Raw genomic sequence first — 17,408 nt, 5'->3', positions numbered from 1 at the left:
CCCAGTGCGACTGCACTGCCTGCACTGTCTATATTTAACTTACGCGTCTGCGTAAACATCAACTAAAGCTTACAATGACTCGAATCATCATTTAGCAAGCAAGAGTTAGCTTGAGTGCTTGGTCATTCGCTTCCATTGAAAAAAAATTCTGATTTAATATGTTGGCTGGCTAGCAACCAAATGGAGAGGAGCGTTCAGTGGGTTCACACCTCCTAGATGATGATTGGTTGGTTGGTGTCATCTACCTGAAATGTGTCTCACTCAATAGAATGGGCACTATGCTGGTGACAGTCTTTTACAGGTTCTTTCACTCACGCTACTGGTTTTAACCCTTGTGCTGCCTTCGGGTCACATGACCCAAAGGTTCATAATGAACCATCGTTGTGTTTACCCAATTTTACCCAATACAAAAACAAAAAAATATTTTAACCTTTGCAATGTGGGGGGTCTGAGACAGCCCAACGGTTAAAAGAAAATACTTCACTTTACTTTTGTATGCGGTAAAGTTGTCGCAATACGACGGTGGGTCACAATGACTGATGGGTCAGAATGACCCGAAGATAACACAAGGGTTAAGGGGTGAAAATATATAAATTTCAAGGTCATGAAATTGCTTCACGAAAACAACACCTAATCAAAGTATGCTTGTCTCATAATAAACTTTTGAGTGTGTAGAGATGCTGAACAGTATCAACAGGACAAAGGTTAATTGTATGCGTATGTAGAGGGCAGAGGTGATGTTATGAGTGTGTAGTGTGCAGACTGGGAACGTACCACCAGAGCGGGAACAGAGGAGAGGATGACCAGCAAGATCCTCCACTCCCTCATGGCATAGGTGATCCAGGGAAAGGTCATGTAGCCTACGCAGTAATAGAGAAATGTAGTAGTCTGAGTGATCTTGAGTGATCTTGTGCAGGTGACCATACCTGTTAGACATCTGGCCAGAGATCAAGGAACCAAACAAGTAGCCCACAAAGAGAGTGGAGGACGCAAATGTCCCTTTCCACTCGTCTCTGCACACAAGGTCCCACTAGAGATGGAGGGGAGAACTTTACTGATGTCTGAAGACTGTGATGATTCCGATCAGTCACCTACACACAACACACAAGCTACTCAAAGGCACTCACTCATTCTCATGTTTTCTATCTCCACAGACATTATTAGTTGTATCCGTTGTTGACAAATCTCCTACTAGACATCTCTGCCAAAGCAAATTCCTTGTCTGTGCAAACTTTCATGGCGAATAAATCCCTTTCTGATTCTGATTCTAACACACACACCTAGACATGGATTCTACTGTAGCTGACACCCCCACACACACATACCCATGCCTACGTAACTAGAGTGTACTAGTAGAAGTCTGAACTGTAGCTAACATACATACACACACACACACACACACCCTCAAGCACACACATACTCACACAGACACCGTTAACATACATTGAATATAGTGGACTGGTAGATGTCTGTGACATAGCTCCATCCATCCACACAGCCCTCGTGCTCCAGGTCGGTCAGATTGATGTCCATTCCAGGCATGACACCCCAAGCGGACAGATTCCTCACCACATCCAGCCTGTACATACTACAGTAGCTCTTCTCCTCCACCCCATTCACCTCCACCAGGGGGATGACAGCTAGGGATGGGCGAACGATGCCTTGTGAAGCTTTGGTGCTTTCTTCCGGATTGTGCCGGCCCAAAGAGCCGAACTATCGGCGCATTGAAAATGAACAGTGTCATCTAGCAGCCGTTTAAACTGGCTGAATGAGGTGTAGTGGTTGTCTCCAACAGTAGCCTACCCTACGTTATTCAATATTTTTATTAAGGCTACATGTGTTCATTTTGTTCTGATATTTGTGCTCACACATTAAAATGTTGTGATACATCTGTAGGCCGTTATAATTGTCATTTTCTCACAGTGAAAGAATATCATCCAAGGTGCCCTGCACTGGGACGCGAAATTGGGGTATCCAGACTCTTAAAAAGACGTTGTCGCACACAGCTTTAACCAGCTACACCACTGAAAAAGTTATTACTTGTTGATGCGGGTGGACGGTCTTTATACGATACGGTCTTTATATCAATTAAACTAGGTTACACTGATTTGTTCTTATTCTTAACATTTGTGATATGTAGGCCTATTGTGGACTGGGGGGACTTTATTATTACTAATTACTATTACTGTTGACAATGTTGACGAATCATCAACATTTGTGGGCACTGTATAGAGTACCTAGTCCTATCATGTTACGTTAATAATGACCGATGGAAGAAACTCGAGCGATGCCTGGAGTCATGTTGTTTTGAGGTGCTGCTTCTCTGGCCATGTGTGATTTGTCTTTAACAAGAAGCGGTGGCTTTGTTCCCTCTATGGCTCTGGTTCAGAAGAGTGGCAAAACTTTGAACCAGTTTGTGACGTTTGAAGCATTGAACATCATCAATCACGTGGTTATCGTAATTTGATCCCTAATGACAGCTGCCCTCCAGGCCTCACTGAGGTCACCCAGCCCAGGGGCCAGGCAGCGGTGCTGGGGGGTGGCCCCCACAAGCACAGAGGCCATTGAAGCCGATGGAGATGAAGACGGTTTTGAAAAGAAAGAAGGTGGTCCAAAAGTAGGGCCCGCTCTGACGCAGGAAGGCTGTGGCTTTGTCATAGTTGCCCATCCTGTTGCAGACAAGCGTGATAAAATACCAAAACAAACCCCAACTCCCTCTAAAACACGAGACTACAGAGATGTGGTATAGTTAATAAGCAGCTCTTCCGAGTGAGATTGAGGGAGAAAGGGGGCGGAAGAGGAGGAGCTCTCAGTGGGACAGACCCCTTTCTGTAAGTATAGGTCTCACCCCCTCTGATGGGCCTCCAAATGCAGCTGTATCATCTACCCAGACATTCCCAGAACTGAGTCAACTCCTGCCTGACATGGTCATCTTTATCTAGTTCTCCCAGAAGGTGCTAGGATCCAGGCAAGACGTGAACTTTCAAAGACAAACAACTCAACACTCACACTTTGGAGTACGTTAGGTCACTTAGGGAGAAATACCTCCGCCCACCTCAACCTCAGCCCAAATCCCTGTCCTCCATACTTCTCCCTGTTGCACAATGAACATACAACATTTTCACTCAACATTCCAAGCTTCTCAAACACTCAGGGATCTGCACGTGATTGTGCTCTGAAAGGTGTTAGGAGGCTTAAAGTAGAAACAACTCATTCATGGTGCTTCTAAAGATGCCAAGTAGGAAACTGTAGATCAAATGTACCATTAGAATACTTAATGTACCATTAGAATACTTTTTCTCTTATTGCTTTGGCATTAAGGTTGACATCCAATTGTTTTTGTTATGTGGTTGAAGGGATATATGCCATCAACATAGCCCTCCACTCCCTTTAAAGAATCCTGTTAAATTTGCCTGAAAATGGCCAAACAGCATACCCAAAGTAAATTGAAAGCTGTTCTTGAATCATTTGGAGTACATGCATGTAAATAATTGTTATCTCTAATGAAAGGTGGTACTTATAACTATCATATTTAATAGCTAAATCCCCCATTAGTATTGCTGAAACACAAAAACTGAAGCATGGACACAGTGGAGTGCTTTATCTGATTCCCAGGATTGACGCACAAGAAACACAGCTTGTGTCTATCTATATTACGCCCGGGACTTTGATTTTGAAGGCTCCACAGATACCTAGCATGTTGGGTATTAGCATTTTCAGCATCTCCTAAGCTACAAGGCTAACAAGCTAATTTCAGAGCCAGTCAAAGCCAGTTTGAGAAATTCGTTTAGAACGAGTGTGGGGGGCGGGGGGGGGGGGGGGGGGGGCAGGACGCACAGACCTAGTTGGCTGTAGAGGGCTGTCAACCGGGCATAGAAGCTCCTATTGGGTCAAACAAGATGTCAATCGAAAGGGCACAGTGTAGCGGCCATTGTAAGACTATCCACTCATTCATACTTGAAGCACATCTATTTCTATGAGCGATAGTGCTTGAGAGACTGAAAAAAAATGCAGAATGCGAATGCAGAATGAAGCAACAAGATTGTGGCTATGTGACATGGTTAGATACTTTAGAGATGGCGCAAGTCCAAAGACGGTCTGGACCTTGATAAGTATCACTCCCTCCTTAAATCCTACTCTTCTCACTTAACTGGTGCTAAAACCCACTACTTTCTGAACAAAATTAACTCTGCTTCAAACCCCCACAAACTTTTCTCTACCTTCTCCACCCTTCTTAACCCACCTCCCCCCCCCCCCTCCACCCTGACAGCAGACGACTGCTCCTCCTTCTTTGAGAAAAAAGTCGCCAACATTAGCAGTCGGTTCCCTAAACCCACCTTCCCTACCCTCTCACCCTCCATGACTGACCCAACTAAATGTCTAAACTCTTTCTCTCCCCTGTCCGAGGCAGAGATCTCTGACCTCATTCTCTCTCATCGCCCCATCAAAACCCTCCCTTAACCCTGCCGTCCTCCAGAATTACAGACCAGTATCACTGTTACCCTTCTTTTCAAAAATAATTGAACGTGCTGTATCTAACCAACTGTCAAACTTCATCTCTCAGAACAACCTGCTTGACCCCAACCAATCGGGCTTCAAGACTGGCCACTCCACAGAGACTGCCCTCCTGTCAGTCACCACCTCCAGTCTGCAAGAGCGGCTTCGAGGTCATCCGTCATCATTCTGCTGGACCTTTCTGCAGCGTTTGATACGGTTAACCACCAGATCCTGCTCTCCAGACTTTCTGAGATGGGCATCACTGGCACTGCACTCCAATGGATCTCATCCTACCTGTCGGGAAGATCCTACCAGGTCTCCTGGGAAGGCAAACTGTCAGGCCCTCGCCAGCTCTCCACTGGTGTCCCACAGGGCTCCGTCCTTGGACCCCTCCTCTTCTCTCTGTACACCACCTCACTTGGACCAATCATCACCTCCCATGGCTTCTCCTACCACTGCTACGCTGACGACACGCAGCTGTACCTGTCGTTCCCCCCGACCGATCCGGGGATCTCAGCTAGGATTGAGGCCTGCCTCACAGACATCTCCGCCTGGATGACCAAGCACCACCTCCAGCTGAACCTCGCCAAAACAGAACTCCTCATCATCCCGGCCAAACCCTCCATCTCCCACGATCTCTCAATCACCCTGGGATCTGCGACGGTGACCCCTTCATCCTCTGCCAGGAACCTTGGGGTTACCATGGATGACGAGCTCTCCCTCACAGCCCACATTGCTGCGGTCTCCCGGTCGTGCAGATTCACCCTCTACAACATCCGGAAGATCAGGAGATACCAGTCTGAGCACTCCACCCAGCTGCTAGTCCAAGCACTTGTCCTCTCCAAGTTGGACTACTGCAACTCGCTGCTCGCCGGTCTCCCAGCATGCGCAACCCGCCCTCTCCAGAGGATTTAGAACGCAGCGGCCAGCCTGGTCTACAATCTACCCAGACGCTCCCATGTTACCCCGCTCCTCATCTCCCTCCACTGGCTACCCATCACGGCCCGCATCAGATTCAAGACCCTGGTACTGACCTTCCGAGCAGTGAACGGGACTGCACCCGACTACATCAAGTCTCTCCTGCAGCCTTACACCCCCACCCGCCACCTACGGTCTTCTTCAGACAACCACCTGGTGGTCCCACCGCTCAAGAGCGCCCGGTCCCAACACAAGCTCTTCTCCTGTCTGGCCCCCCAGTGGTGCAACCAACTCCCCACATCCATCAGAGACACTGACTGTCTCCCCACCTTCAAGAAAAGGCTCAAGACGCACTTGTTCCGGCAGTACAACGGTACTTAGGAATGGTTTGCTGGACCCCATGTTAGTTTCCTCAAGGATCGCAATGACTCTTGCTTAGAGCCTTGCTGCTCTTGTTGGTTAGTGGTAACTGATTTAAGTTGTTGAAATATTTTTTACTGTTGCTTGCTTTTCTACAGGTACACTTGCACTTATAGCAATTCATGTTGTTTAATTGTAACTTGTTTAACTACATGCTCTTGTGGTTCTTCCCTTTGGCACTTATTTTGGTTGTTCACAATATGTGCTTCATGTCCTCCCAGTTTCCATCAATTGGGAAACTGGGAGGATTCCCACTGTGGTCATTTCCCGAACCTCTATTTACTAACATCGTTTAGAGTTATCACCCAACATGACAGACTATGAGGAAAGCATTGCCTTCCTCGGACAATGGGGACCGTTCCAACAAACAGTGTTTTTTCTATTGTGTTCTAGTGCCATACCTAATGGTTTTACCGGCATGTCCATTGTATTCATCGGAGACACACCGCCCCATCGTTGCCTTATTCCCGCGGGAAGCAACATCAGTGCCGAATGGAGGAACCACAGTATTCCCTGGGAGGAAGATCAAAGTGGAACTTTGTCCCTCAGCAAATGCTCTCGGTATCGACTGGATGTCATCAAAAACTTATCGAATAGTGGATACGTCCCGGGGATTGATGTGAACGTCACTGAGTTACCCCTCGAGACATGTCTGGATGGATGGAAGTACGACCAGGGGACGTACATCTCTACTATTGTCACCGAGGTGCGTTGATGGTGTTGGATAGTGTTAGTTTCAGAAATGTTTGTCTTTGATTTGTGCTTGCACACCACCGAGGTAAAGTTAGTTTCAGGCTGGATATTCGACAGGTTTTACCATTCATTTTCCTAACGTTCGCTAAAACCAGTTAGGGACCGTCAACAAAGTGACATGTTGTTTTATTAAAATGACAATAGCGCTTTATCAATTACTCCAATTTGTTTACTGATTCTAGCTAACCAAATAACATTGACACATTGTACAAACCCTTAGATTTAATCATTCTCATCTCACAAAATGTCAAATAAATATGTAAAACATTAGAATTTCAATTGATCCTTGGTCATGTGACCAACTGACCTCAAAATACTTTCAGAATATCTAGTAACTACCATTATATAACACACACGGATTAGATTGTCCACCTAACCTTGTACATCTTTATACCTCCCTTGTGTCTCTTTCTTATTTAAACACATGCATCTGCATCCTCATTTTTGGTATTACCTACCCCTTTATGGGCCTATCTAACCCCAATAATTTGACTACGTACTATTTTCTGTAGTCTATGTTTCCGAAGCCGGACGTTGTGGGAAGGCGAGTGGAGCGTTGCGAGTTTAAATTGTTCAACTTTATGTAAATGAGGAGCGTTAAACACTAGCGTTGGCCAATCTGATTGGTTTCTTGTTTCTTGTAACTTAGCAACCGTTGGTCATGGTAAACATTTCTAGGTTTCATAGTTTCAAGATGGAGGAGAAACTTATCGTGTGAGGCTAGACACCTAGTCCTGTTCAGAACAAAGTCACGTAATGTGACGGGACTGAATTTAAAGATTACGTAAAAATATTAATGCATGGTGCAGGGTTGCCGATGTTGTCAATTACACTGGTGTATTTTTTATACTTTTAAATTCAGTCTTTGTTCTGTGCCAATGCTAGCTCGCTAGCCCAGCCAACACACGGCTGGTTGAGTGACCGGTGGCGTAACCACAGATATATATAAAGGGTAGATGTCTCGACAACAGAGTCAAAGCTACAGTCAACTCGCTCACCCATAACATTGTGTTGATGCTACATGTAAAAAAATAAATAATTATTTATTTTTTATATAGAATAGAAGTATGCAGTGGCATAACGACATCTCTGACGTTGATAACAAACCAAACCATTTCAAAATCGGTTGAAAATTTAGCAAGTTATGGTCATTTAAAAAGTACATGTAAATCGGTACAGCCTGGAACACTGCATTTACAGTGCTCCATTTTCAATAGCTTGAAAACGTATTAACTTTCTTATTTGTAATTCCTGTGGAAGTACAGAGCAGCGCGCAGCTGGCTAAAAAATATTGTCCGAGATCTACGCAACCTCCGTTCCTGGACCAGAAAACCAGAGGGCCGGTAAATGTACATTTTGGGGCGTGACAAAGTTGATGCTGCAAGTTGTGACGTCACAACTTCTTGCACTGTTTCAAAAGCTAGTGTTTTCAGGTTGCAGTTTCAAAAAGTGAAATTTTGATAGGAAAGAGGTTTCAATGGACTTTGAGATTCACTGTATGTCTATTTGACACACCAAACTGTCATTTTTCAACTATGACAAGGTAAAATCGGTTTTGCAATCAATCGCCCCTTTAAGCCTGAGGCCTCGACCAATCAGGGGCCTCTTAATAATAATACAAAATAATAATGATGATAAACGTCCGTATTCGCGGTGTCATTATGCTCTACAGTGGCATCTGGTGGTGGATGTGGAGGGAGCCCCCCACCCCCCTTATCTAAACAAAATGTAACAAAAACTAGAGAGGGTACAATTTCTGGGGAAATTGTAGGGTGTGCTTGCTTGCGTCGGTTGCAGATGGGTCCATTTAATATGAAACAAGCTGAACCCCCTTTGAGACAAGCTATTCTAACAACGTTGTCACCGGCAGTATTTTTCAGATGGAATCGCGATTCAAACAGTACCATCTGCTAACTGAAAATATTCCCCCAAACGCAACTTTTTGGTCTCAGTCTAGAGCCCTGCGTGGAGAAGCTGAATTGTGCTACGTGCAAGCTAGCCTAGCTGTTGTTGCTAGCCAAACTACACTGAGGGGATTGTTTGAATGCGCCGGACAGTAAAAACGTTTCTTTTGACATAAAGTTTAGGCTGTTGCATTGAAGACAGCGACGCACCACACAAGCTTGAGTTTAATGTGACATTACATACTGTACATGCAAGTCTTGAATTGCTTAAATGTATAATGCTGCTAGTACACCATGGCACGATACGATATTTGCTGTGCAACAGCAATGCACGTTGTATCCATGCGTCGTTGCTAACGTGCGCTGACGTTGTGACGTAGGCTAGCACTGACAGGGTTTTTGCAGGTTTCAGTAAGTCAAATTAAGACCTTTTAAGACCATAAAGATTTAAATTTAAGACCTACACGACGCATTACCCCTAAAAATATTCAAATCAAAGAAATTCTGAAAAAAACACATTTTATTTCAATGAATTCAGTCATTGAAAAAGCATACATGTAATTTACAGATAAAACGATCACATTAGTAATTTTTGAATATTTTTGGGGTAAAGTTTGCAGCAAGCCTTGTACCTGGAGCTGGGTACCGCTTCTAACCAACAGCGGAAATCGATGTGATCAAGCCATGTCTCGTTGAAAGTACACTTTCCCATTTTCCACACGTAGCCAAACTTTAACAAACTCTGAGGAAGCGCAGACGTATTTCGCGGGCATGTATTGCATTTATAACAGGATTTGTAGTTTTATCACCGTGTAAATACCAACACCAATATCCCCCCAGAAAGAACTACAACACACCGAACCAACGTTCTGAGGGCAGCGTTCTGCTGGTTTCGTTTGTAGAGCTCCGCTTTGTAGGCTGCGACTGCTACTTTGTCATAACTTTCTGCGGCCAGCGGTTCTGGAAATGAACGAGGGTAAAACCTTTTTTAGACCTGACTAAATGAAATTTAAGACCTCGGATGAAAATCTGGCAGTTTTTAAGACGTTTTAAGGCCTTAAATTTAAAGTTCCGAATTTCAGCCTAAACCGTGCAACGGAACGTAAATAAAAATACAAGCAACTCAATCACTACCAAGACGAAACTTTTAAAGCCGACGTTGTCTATGTAGTCCAAATATTGACAGATCCTTAGGGGGGCAAAAAGAGATTGATTGTGCGATTAGCGGGCGGGGGGCCTCAAAAAATGAAAAAGAAAGTCCATAGCCCAGGGGCCTCAAGTGCTATTAAGATGCCCCTGTGGACACGTACCGTTATATACAGTAGACACAGTGAGCCTGCTCTTTAAAGATGAGGTCTCCATTCATTCATTTCTATGTAAAGTGCTCAGTGAGGCAAGCGAGAGCGCGAAACGGACCATGCCATCCTTCCAGTTCCGGCTCGTCCGGTCTTGCGCAGAACAGTGGCTCGCCTTGCTCCTAGCTCCAAAACTTGCATTCTTGCATCTGGCTGTACACGTCATACTTTGCAACAACCTGTCGTGAGCGTGTGAGCTAAGGCAGTGCAGTCGATTTTTTTTGTTCGTCACAGCACATCCTATGTCATTTGTCAGCAGCACGTGTGTCGCATGCTGGACGAGTTGTATGATGTTGTATCTTCTCCCAGTGTCATTGGAGTGTGCTTGCCTTCGGTTCTGTTGCACGGTTTACGCTTGAATTAAGTTTTTGTGGAAAAAAGTGCCTTGTGTCGCACAAGGAAACGCAGTGCTAGTGTAGTGGTAGAAATCCATTCAATAATCCATTAGAAATTAATCAATCGTGAGATCCATTGCGTAGTCTTTGACTATTGTAGTGGTAGAAACAGGTTACGTTTTCGGGTTTATTGTGTTGTCTAAGTCCATTAAACTTTCCCTATCTCTGTTCACTTCCTTGGAGTAGCAGGTGCTGTAGCGTGTATATTGAAGACGATGAAACTGGTTATTCTTTCCTCTTGATGAGTGGATTTATTTGTCAAATGAAACAAACGTAAAACTGCCTCTGTCTTGGCGTGGCGCGTCCTGTCCGCATGTTGACCGGATGACATGGTCAAAGACTGTTTCCACACACACCTGCCACTCCCCCGGCCTGGGTCACTGCACCACCTTAAGTAGGTTTCTCATTGGAAAGGGAGGAGTATGAGGAGTTTCCGATAGAGGGACAAACATGCAGTGGTAAATGCACACCAACACAACGTAAATAATAGTATAATAAGTAATTGATATAACTTAAAGTCTACCACTATATTTAGAGCTCTTATAGTTTTTGTATCCAAAGTAAATGAATGGCTCCTACAGCTAGCGTAACGTCACAACGTCAGCACACGTTAGCAACGACGCATAGATACGACTTTCTAGTAAGACAGACAGCGATATCAGTATTAGTACTGTAGCTAAAGTCTAGGAAAGTTGAGGCTACTTTTCGCTAGGTACCTACGAACATGTCTTAATCTGCTAAACAAGTGGGTTCCCTTTCGTTCTTTTGGTGAGCAGTCTCACAAGCCCTACTTACGTGGCGTCATGGAGCCAATCAGCTAAATAGTTATTTAGCACTAGCGTTGCTACCTGCATATACCTACAGCTGGCAGCTGTGCTCCGTTTTGCTCCGAGATTCAGACCTAGCCACGGTAAATTGTAGCTCTAGCTAATATAGACTTCTGCTGTGTGGAAATCGCAGGAGCTAACCAGTCGAAAGGGAGTACAAAAATACAGGGTGTTGATATTCACAGCCTGGAAACATACTCATCTGCAACCGACGCAAGCACACCCCACAATTTCCCCACAAATTCCCCAGAAATGGTACCCTCTCTAGTTCTCTATTGGAACCGTTTTGTTGAGAATATTTGTTGGAAAAAAGTCTGGATGTTGTCCAAAACATACTTATTATTTTACAAAGTTAAAGAAGTTTCCTTTAAGATTATCCAGAGATACTATTCTGAAACATGAGGAAGTTTAAAAAGGATATACTTTTTAATTGTACTTTCTGTGACGACCACCCAGAGACTGTGGCTCATCTGTTCTGGCATTGCACTCATGCTAAAAACTTTGGCTAAATCTTTCAACATTTATAATGGAAAACGTTTACAAGGACTTTGTACTTCTGTTTTTGTCTTAGTTATGAAAGTAATGTTTAGTTAGAAAAGTCTGGTGCCTTTAGTCTCTTCCACATGGTGGAAAGAAGGTATAAGGTGGAAGGTATACAGTTTATTATTAATTCAACAATGGTATCGGATCGGTATCGGGTATCGACAGATACACAAAGCCCAGGCATCGGTATCGGGACTGAAAAAGTTGGATCGGTGCATCCTTAATAGTATTCCTTTCACTTGGTTTTTAGTAATATAGGCCTATTCTAGATGGAACATATGTTCCACATACGACTCAGAATCACCACATATACGTTGTTCCTTTTGCTTCGTGTTTTTAGTGTGACTGCTTAAGTATTTTGTCGGATTAAAGAAACTGTAAACTTGCATATCTGGCTCCTTCGTTGTTAAATAGCTAAGTTAAATAGGCCTATATATATGTTACTATGATAATGATGAGTGTTGCTTTACTATTACTAGCTTAGTTATTGTTAATGCCATCACTGTGGTGTTAGCCTACATAACGTTGCATAACCATAACAATATTGTGGTTATCAGACATGATTTATTCATCTTCGTCATTGCTCCAGAAGAACATGTCAACATTCTATAACGACGCCTTAACATGCCACAATATCACTAATTTATTAGGCTATAACTACGTTTGTCATGCCATGAACATAATAACAATCATTACAAAATTGTTAAATCTGCTTTAAAATAACGGAAATAAACTCTATAAACAACCATCATGTATGTGTGCAACCATTTGTAAAATTGGCTACAGCAGGGCAGGCAACTGTAGATTATCAAGCCCTTTCTCCTTGTGCTGATTCAGCTCAGGTAAATCAATGATCGGCTAATGTTCCCTTTTGTGCTTGTGCTCTGTTCGTACCCGCAAACACAGTTCCGGGCATAGACATAATAAAGAGTTGACGCCGCATTGGCTGCTGGGCGCAAGAAATGCGGCCGCCACCTTGGACCGGGCATACTCCTAGTTGGGTAGCAGAAGAATAAACAAGATGCCAGAACTGTGCAGCATATTCCTGCTCAAATCGGCAGACCATCGCAAACAGGGCTTGGGGGATTACTTTTCACAAGTAAGATAGAACATTACCGTACTATTGGTTGTTTTTTGTGAATAGAATAATCATGTCATGTATCATAGCTACATGTATGACCTTTGCAGCAAAAAAAACTGTGTGAAAATCAGTTTGGTATTCAGTGAGGTGTGATTCATTAAATGTGCTGACAGCTCATTGTCCCTGCCAAACTGATTACACTGAGTGGAGCGGGTGCCCGTTCCAAGATGGCGACCCCACGGCTCGTCAGCGCCAGTAGGCTGTAGCGGTCGATGCGGCGTCTACTCTTTATTATGTATGGTTCCAGTCAAGTTTTCTTGACGTAAGCAAATAAATGGGGTTCTAGTTTACCCCTTTCGGATTTGTTTGAAATTTAGACAAATTTGGCAAAATTATTACATGAAAAAGCTAGTAGTATGAGCCAGGTTGGAGAATAGAACAAAAATTATTGGGGGATAGTTTTTGATATGTTGACTTGAGTTAATAGAATAAAATCAACCGGACGAGTCGGGCACCTAATCGGAAATGCAATACCACCAACATTTTTTACATTTTTTGTCATTTAGCAGATGCTCTTATCCAGAGTGACTTACAGTAAGTACAGGGACATTCCCCCCGAGGCAAGTAGGGTAAGGTGCCTTGCCCAAGGGTACAACGTCATTTTGCACGGCTGGGAATCGAACCGGCAACCTTCTGATTACTAGCTCGATTCCTTAACCGCTCAGCCACCTGACTCCCACATTCACCGGGACTTTGCCTCAAGCCGAGGAGCGGGGGGTGGGGGTCTGGCAGTTCTCAAATCGATCTCACGGTATCAAAACATGTAAAAAAACTATCTCCCCCAATAATTTTTGTTATATTGTCAAACCTGGTTCATACTACTAGCTTTTTCATAGTTGAATTTTAGAATTTTTTTTTGGTTTGAAACCAATCCGAAATGGGTAAACTAGCACCCCATTTATTTGCTTACGTCCAGAAAAGTTGCCTGGAACTGTGCTCGCAGGTACGAACAAGCACAAAAGGGAACGTTAGCCGATTGCCGATTAACCTTGAGCTGAATGAGCACAAGGAGAAAGGGCTTGATAATCTACAGTTGCCTGCCCTGCTGAGGCCAGTTTTACAAATGGTTGCACACATACATAACGGTTGTTTATAGGGTTTATTTCCGTTATATTAAAGCAGATTTTACAATTCTAACAGTTCTATGTCCAAGACATAGAACCAGTAATGGGATACTGCAGTTATACAAATCATAGCAATAGTTATCTAACTACAGCTAGCTATTTAGCTTTGATAGCTAAGATTCAAGATTATTTATTGTAAGCCTTAAATTTAAACAAGACTTGGCATGTGAGTGGCAGAAAAAATGGAAAACAAAACACGTGAAACATGAAATATTACATACCCACTCACAAACATACCCATCACCTCCCTCCCAACAATTAGTAGGCATACAGTCAATCATACTATCACAGTCACTAAACTACTTATTATCTAAACAGGGGATGTGGAGATGCACACAGAGATGACAGTTGGATGTTGCTCAATGACAGTTGCTAAATATGCTTGCAATTAGCATAGGACAGGATTTGCTCCTCTAGCTAGGCCACCTATTCGCCTGCCTCATGTCGCCAGCTATCACACAGGCTACTGCATCGCGGGGCCTGTCGTGACATCCTATGACTTCCATTTGTCTGGCGAATTTTTCCTTGATTTGCTGTCAGTAGATCCATACTTTCTCATACTCAAATGGTACCCTATCCTAATACATTTGCATATTAATAATGTAATGTAATAATGTATTTATTAAAGCAGACGGTTTCATCCAAAGCACTATACAGGGGGATTTGAATGTGGGACCTCTTTATCTGCACTGCCACTGAACTATACCCCATCCCGTGTGTGTGTGCGTCGGTGTGTGCGCGCGCTGTTTAACAGTGGGACCTGGTTTGTGATGAAAAGTGGAGGAACCCTTTGACCTCCTCAATCTTCTTCTGTGGTGTCCTCACCGGTTCCTTCCTGTCAGGACAGCTGTCAGACAGGTGACACACACATACAGTCTGGTCTACACACACACACACACAGTCTGGTCTACAAACACACACACACACACACTGGACTGTACCCCCCACCCCTGCTTGCCCTCACACCTGTCACACATCCCTGACCTGTCTGCCCCTCTACTCTCCCTTGCTCCTGCTAGACCCGCTGAATCAAACTCCATCTCTCTCAACTGCCAGCACAAGTCACTTTACTTTAATATACAGTTAGGCTTAGATTATTCTTAGTTGTTGTTCTTAGTTGTTTTTTATAAGATTGGGTTATTCTCAGTTGTTAGGTGAATCATTTAGTATTATTAAACTTTTCCAAATTTTCTTGATATTATATAGAAATAGTTAATACAGATAGCCATCTGTCCTACCATAACATGTTACTGTTTATTGTAACAATTGTTACAAATGATAATAAACCTGAAACTGGAACTTGAACACACACCCATGTGTTGATATGCTCTCTTCTCTAGGTTTGGGAGGAAGATTGTGCTGTTTGTAACCATGGGGGTCCAGACAGTGTTCACATTCATCCAGGTCTTCTCTCTGTCCTGGTCTATGTTCTGTGGACTACACTTCATCGTGGGCATGGGGCAGATCTCCAACTACGTGGCTGCCTTTGTCCTTGGTACTTTGAATGTTCATTTGATCATAAAAAATGTTGTTATTCATGTAGCAGATGTTTTTAATTAGTAATTTGTTAATGAAATCTTTTTGTATTAATTTAGCAAACTTTTTGAAACCCAAAGTAAAAAATATAAATAATAATTGACATGCAAATAGTAGTAAGTGAATCAGATTATCCAGGATGAGAAGCAGAAATATTTCATAGGGGTGGCCGGGGGGGGGGGGGGGTCACTGAAAATCGTTGGGTGGCACACCGAAATCAAAAGCCATAGATGAATTTCAGGAATTATATTATTCTGTTGTAGTATAGAACAATGTCAGTATGAAAGGAATTGCTTACTTTGGTACTTTGGGTTACTATTTTACAATTAATGTTACTAATTATCTGATGTGCATATCTGATGTCCATTGTTAACATTGGTTAACATTTTGAGGACATAAAACATTATTTCAGCTGATCAGTGACTAGGGAGTGGGGGGGCCAGTGATTGTATCAGGGTGGCCGTGGCCCCCCCAGCCCCCCGTTGGCGGTGCCACTGATGACAAATCAATCAGAATCAGAAATAGCATAGTTCTAACAGTATTTCAGTGCTTAGTGCAAGGACGTAGATTTGTTTTATGTGGGGTGGAAGGGGGGTTCATTAGGGGGGTTGAAGTAATATAACACAATGTTAATTATATTCAAACATCGTACACCTCCCCCCTATCCCCCCCACAAACTACGCCCTTGGGTTAGTGCCAATACATTGTCTGTTTGACCAGGCAGTGCTACAATAACATTATCTGAACTACATAATTCTGAGAATACAAAAACAACAAGATCTTAAGAACAACATCTTTGGCAATTTTTTAGCTGTTTATGAGTCAGTGCTAGAACAGGATCTCAAATACAACATGCAGAAAAGGCCAGTTTTGCAGGTACCACAATTAGTAATGTAATTAAAGTTTCCTAAATGTTAATAGTGTATATATATAAATATATATAGTAGTATATATAGTAAAGTAATTAGTTAATCTAAATCCATTTGAGACTGTCCTAAGGTCAAGTTATAAGTAATTAGACCAAGGTACAAGCTGTACATCTGTCGGTTTGTCTATCCATTTATACATCAATCAATGAATATGTTTTTTGATTCATCAATCCATGTATCACTCCATCTAATTCAGAACAAAACGATTTGACGATGCAGATAGGCAGATTGAAGTAACGGTAGCCTCTATCTCCAGGCACGGAGCTGTTGAGCCTAGAAGTGCGGATGGTGTTCTCCACCTTGGGGTTGTGTGTCAGCTTCGCCCTGGGCTACATGCTCCTCCCTCTGGGGGCCTACCTTATCAGGGAGTGGAGGATGCTGCTGCTGGTTCTTACCCTGCCTGGCGTCCTATATGTGCCGTTGTGGTGGTAAGTGTGTGCATGTGTGTGTGTTTATGTATGCCGTGGCAACCACTGAGTATGACAGGGCTTTTCAGCACTTTACTTATTTTGCAGATTTTTGCTTGATAAGCAAAATGCTGACAGAAGGCAGGGGTAAAGTCCACAGTTATTCATTACATAACAAACTAGCAAAAACTAAACGAAGGACCTCAGTCGAGGGCAGGAATAGACGTAGGTCAGCTATGTCTGCAGGAATACAGCAATGCAACAGAGTTATCTCACAACGTTACATAGATGCTAGATACTTGGATCTTCAGATGAACGTGAAAGAAAGCAAAATGTGAGCAAGGAGACAAGCCAGAGCTGAGGAGAAGCCCTCAGGAGATGAAGAATCCAAAGAACAATGCTTAACAATTCCCTTTACACACAAGAACAACCAATCAGACCACATATTGACCCTTACTTATCAACATATGACTAGCAATGCGACAGTAAGTTACACAATGAGGTGTGAGACCCCTCAAGTAGAGACTCCGTCCAGCAACTCCAGATGTTAGCAAATGAGAGGCAGAAATCTGCGGGAGCTGGACATGTAAATGAGGGGGCTTTAGGCACCTCCAGGCCTCCTTGTGGCTATGCTAATGAGCATCTCAGAGGACTGGACA

The 17,408-nt window shown here is 43.3% G+C and overlaps 1 protein-coding gene across 3 annotated transcripts in view; it reads left to right on the top strand.

The window, feature by feature from the left end:
- The first annotated feature begins 6,141 nt into the window (after window positions 1-6,141).
- Window positions 6,142-17,408, top strand: part of LOC136933703 (organic cation/carnitine transporter 2-like) — a 24,525-nt gene continuing 13,258 nt past the window's right edge. For all 3 annotated transcript variants that reach the window (XR_010874829.1, XM_067229204.1, XM_067229203.1), the window contains exons 1-4: window positions 6,142-6,541; window positions 14,632-14,735; window positions 15,218-15,372; window positions 16,599-16,770. Coding sequence is in view for 2 of the 3 variants with exons in the window: in XM_067229204.1 (XP_067085305.1) it covers window positions 6,146-6,541; window positions 14,632-14,735; window positions 15,218-15,372; window positions 16,599-16,770 (827 nt within the window). In the remaining variant the exon portion in view is untranslated. The remainder of the gene's footprint in view (window positions 6,542-14,631; window positions 14,736-15,217; window positions 15,373-16,598; window positions 16,771-17,408) is intronic.

This window comes from Osmerus mordax, chromosome 25 (assembly GCF_038355195.1).
Source record: "Osmerus mordax isolate fOsmMor3 chromosome 25, fOsmMor3.pri, whole genome shotgun sequence".
In the NCBI taxonomy this organism is placed as follows: Eukaryota; Metazoa; Chordata; class Actinopteri; order Osmeriformes; family Osmeridae; genus Osmerus; species Osmerus mordax.
This window is presented reverse-complemented; position numbering and strand designations above follow the sequence as displayed.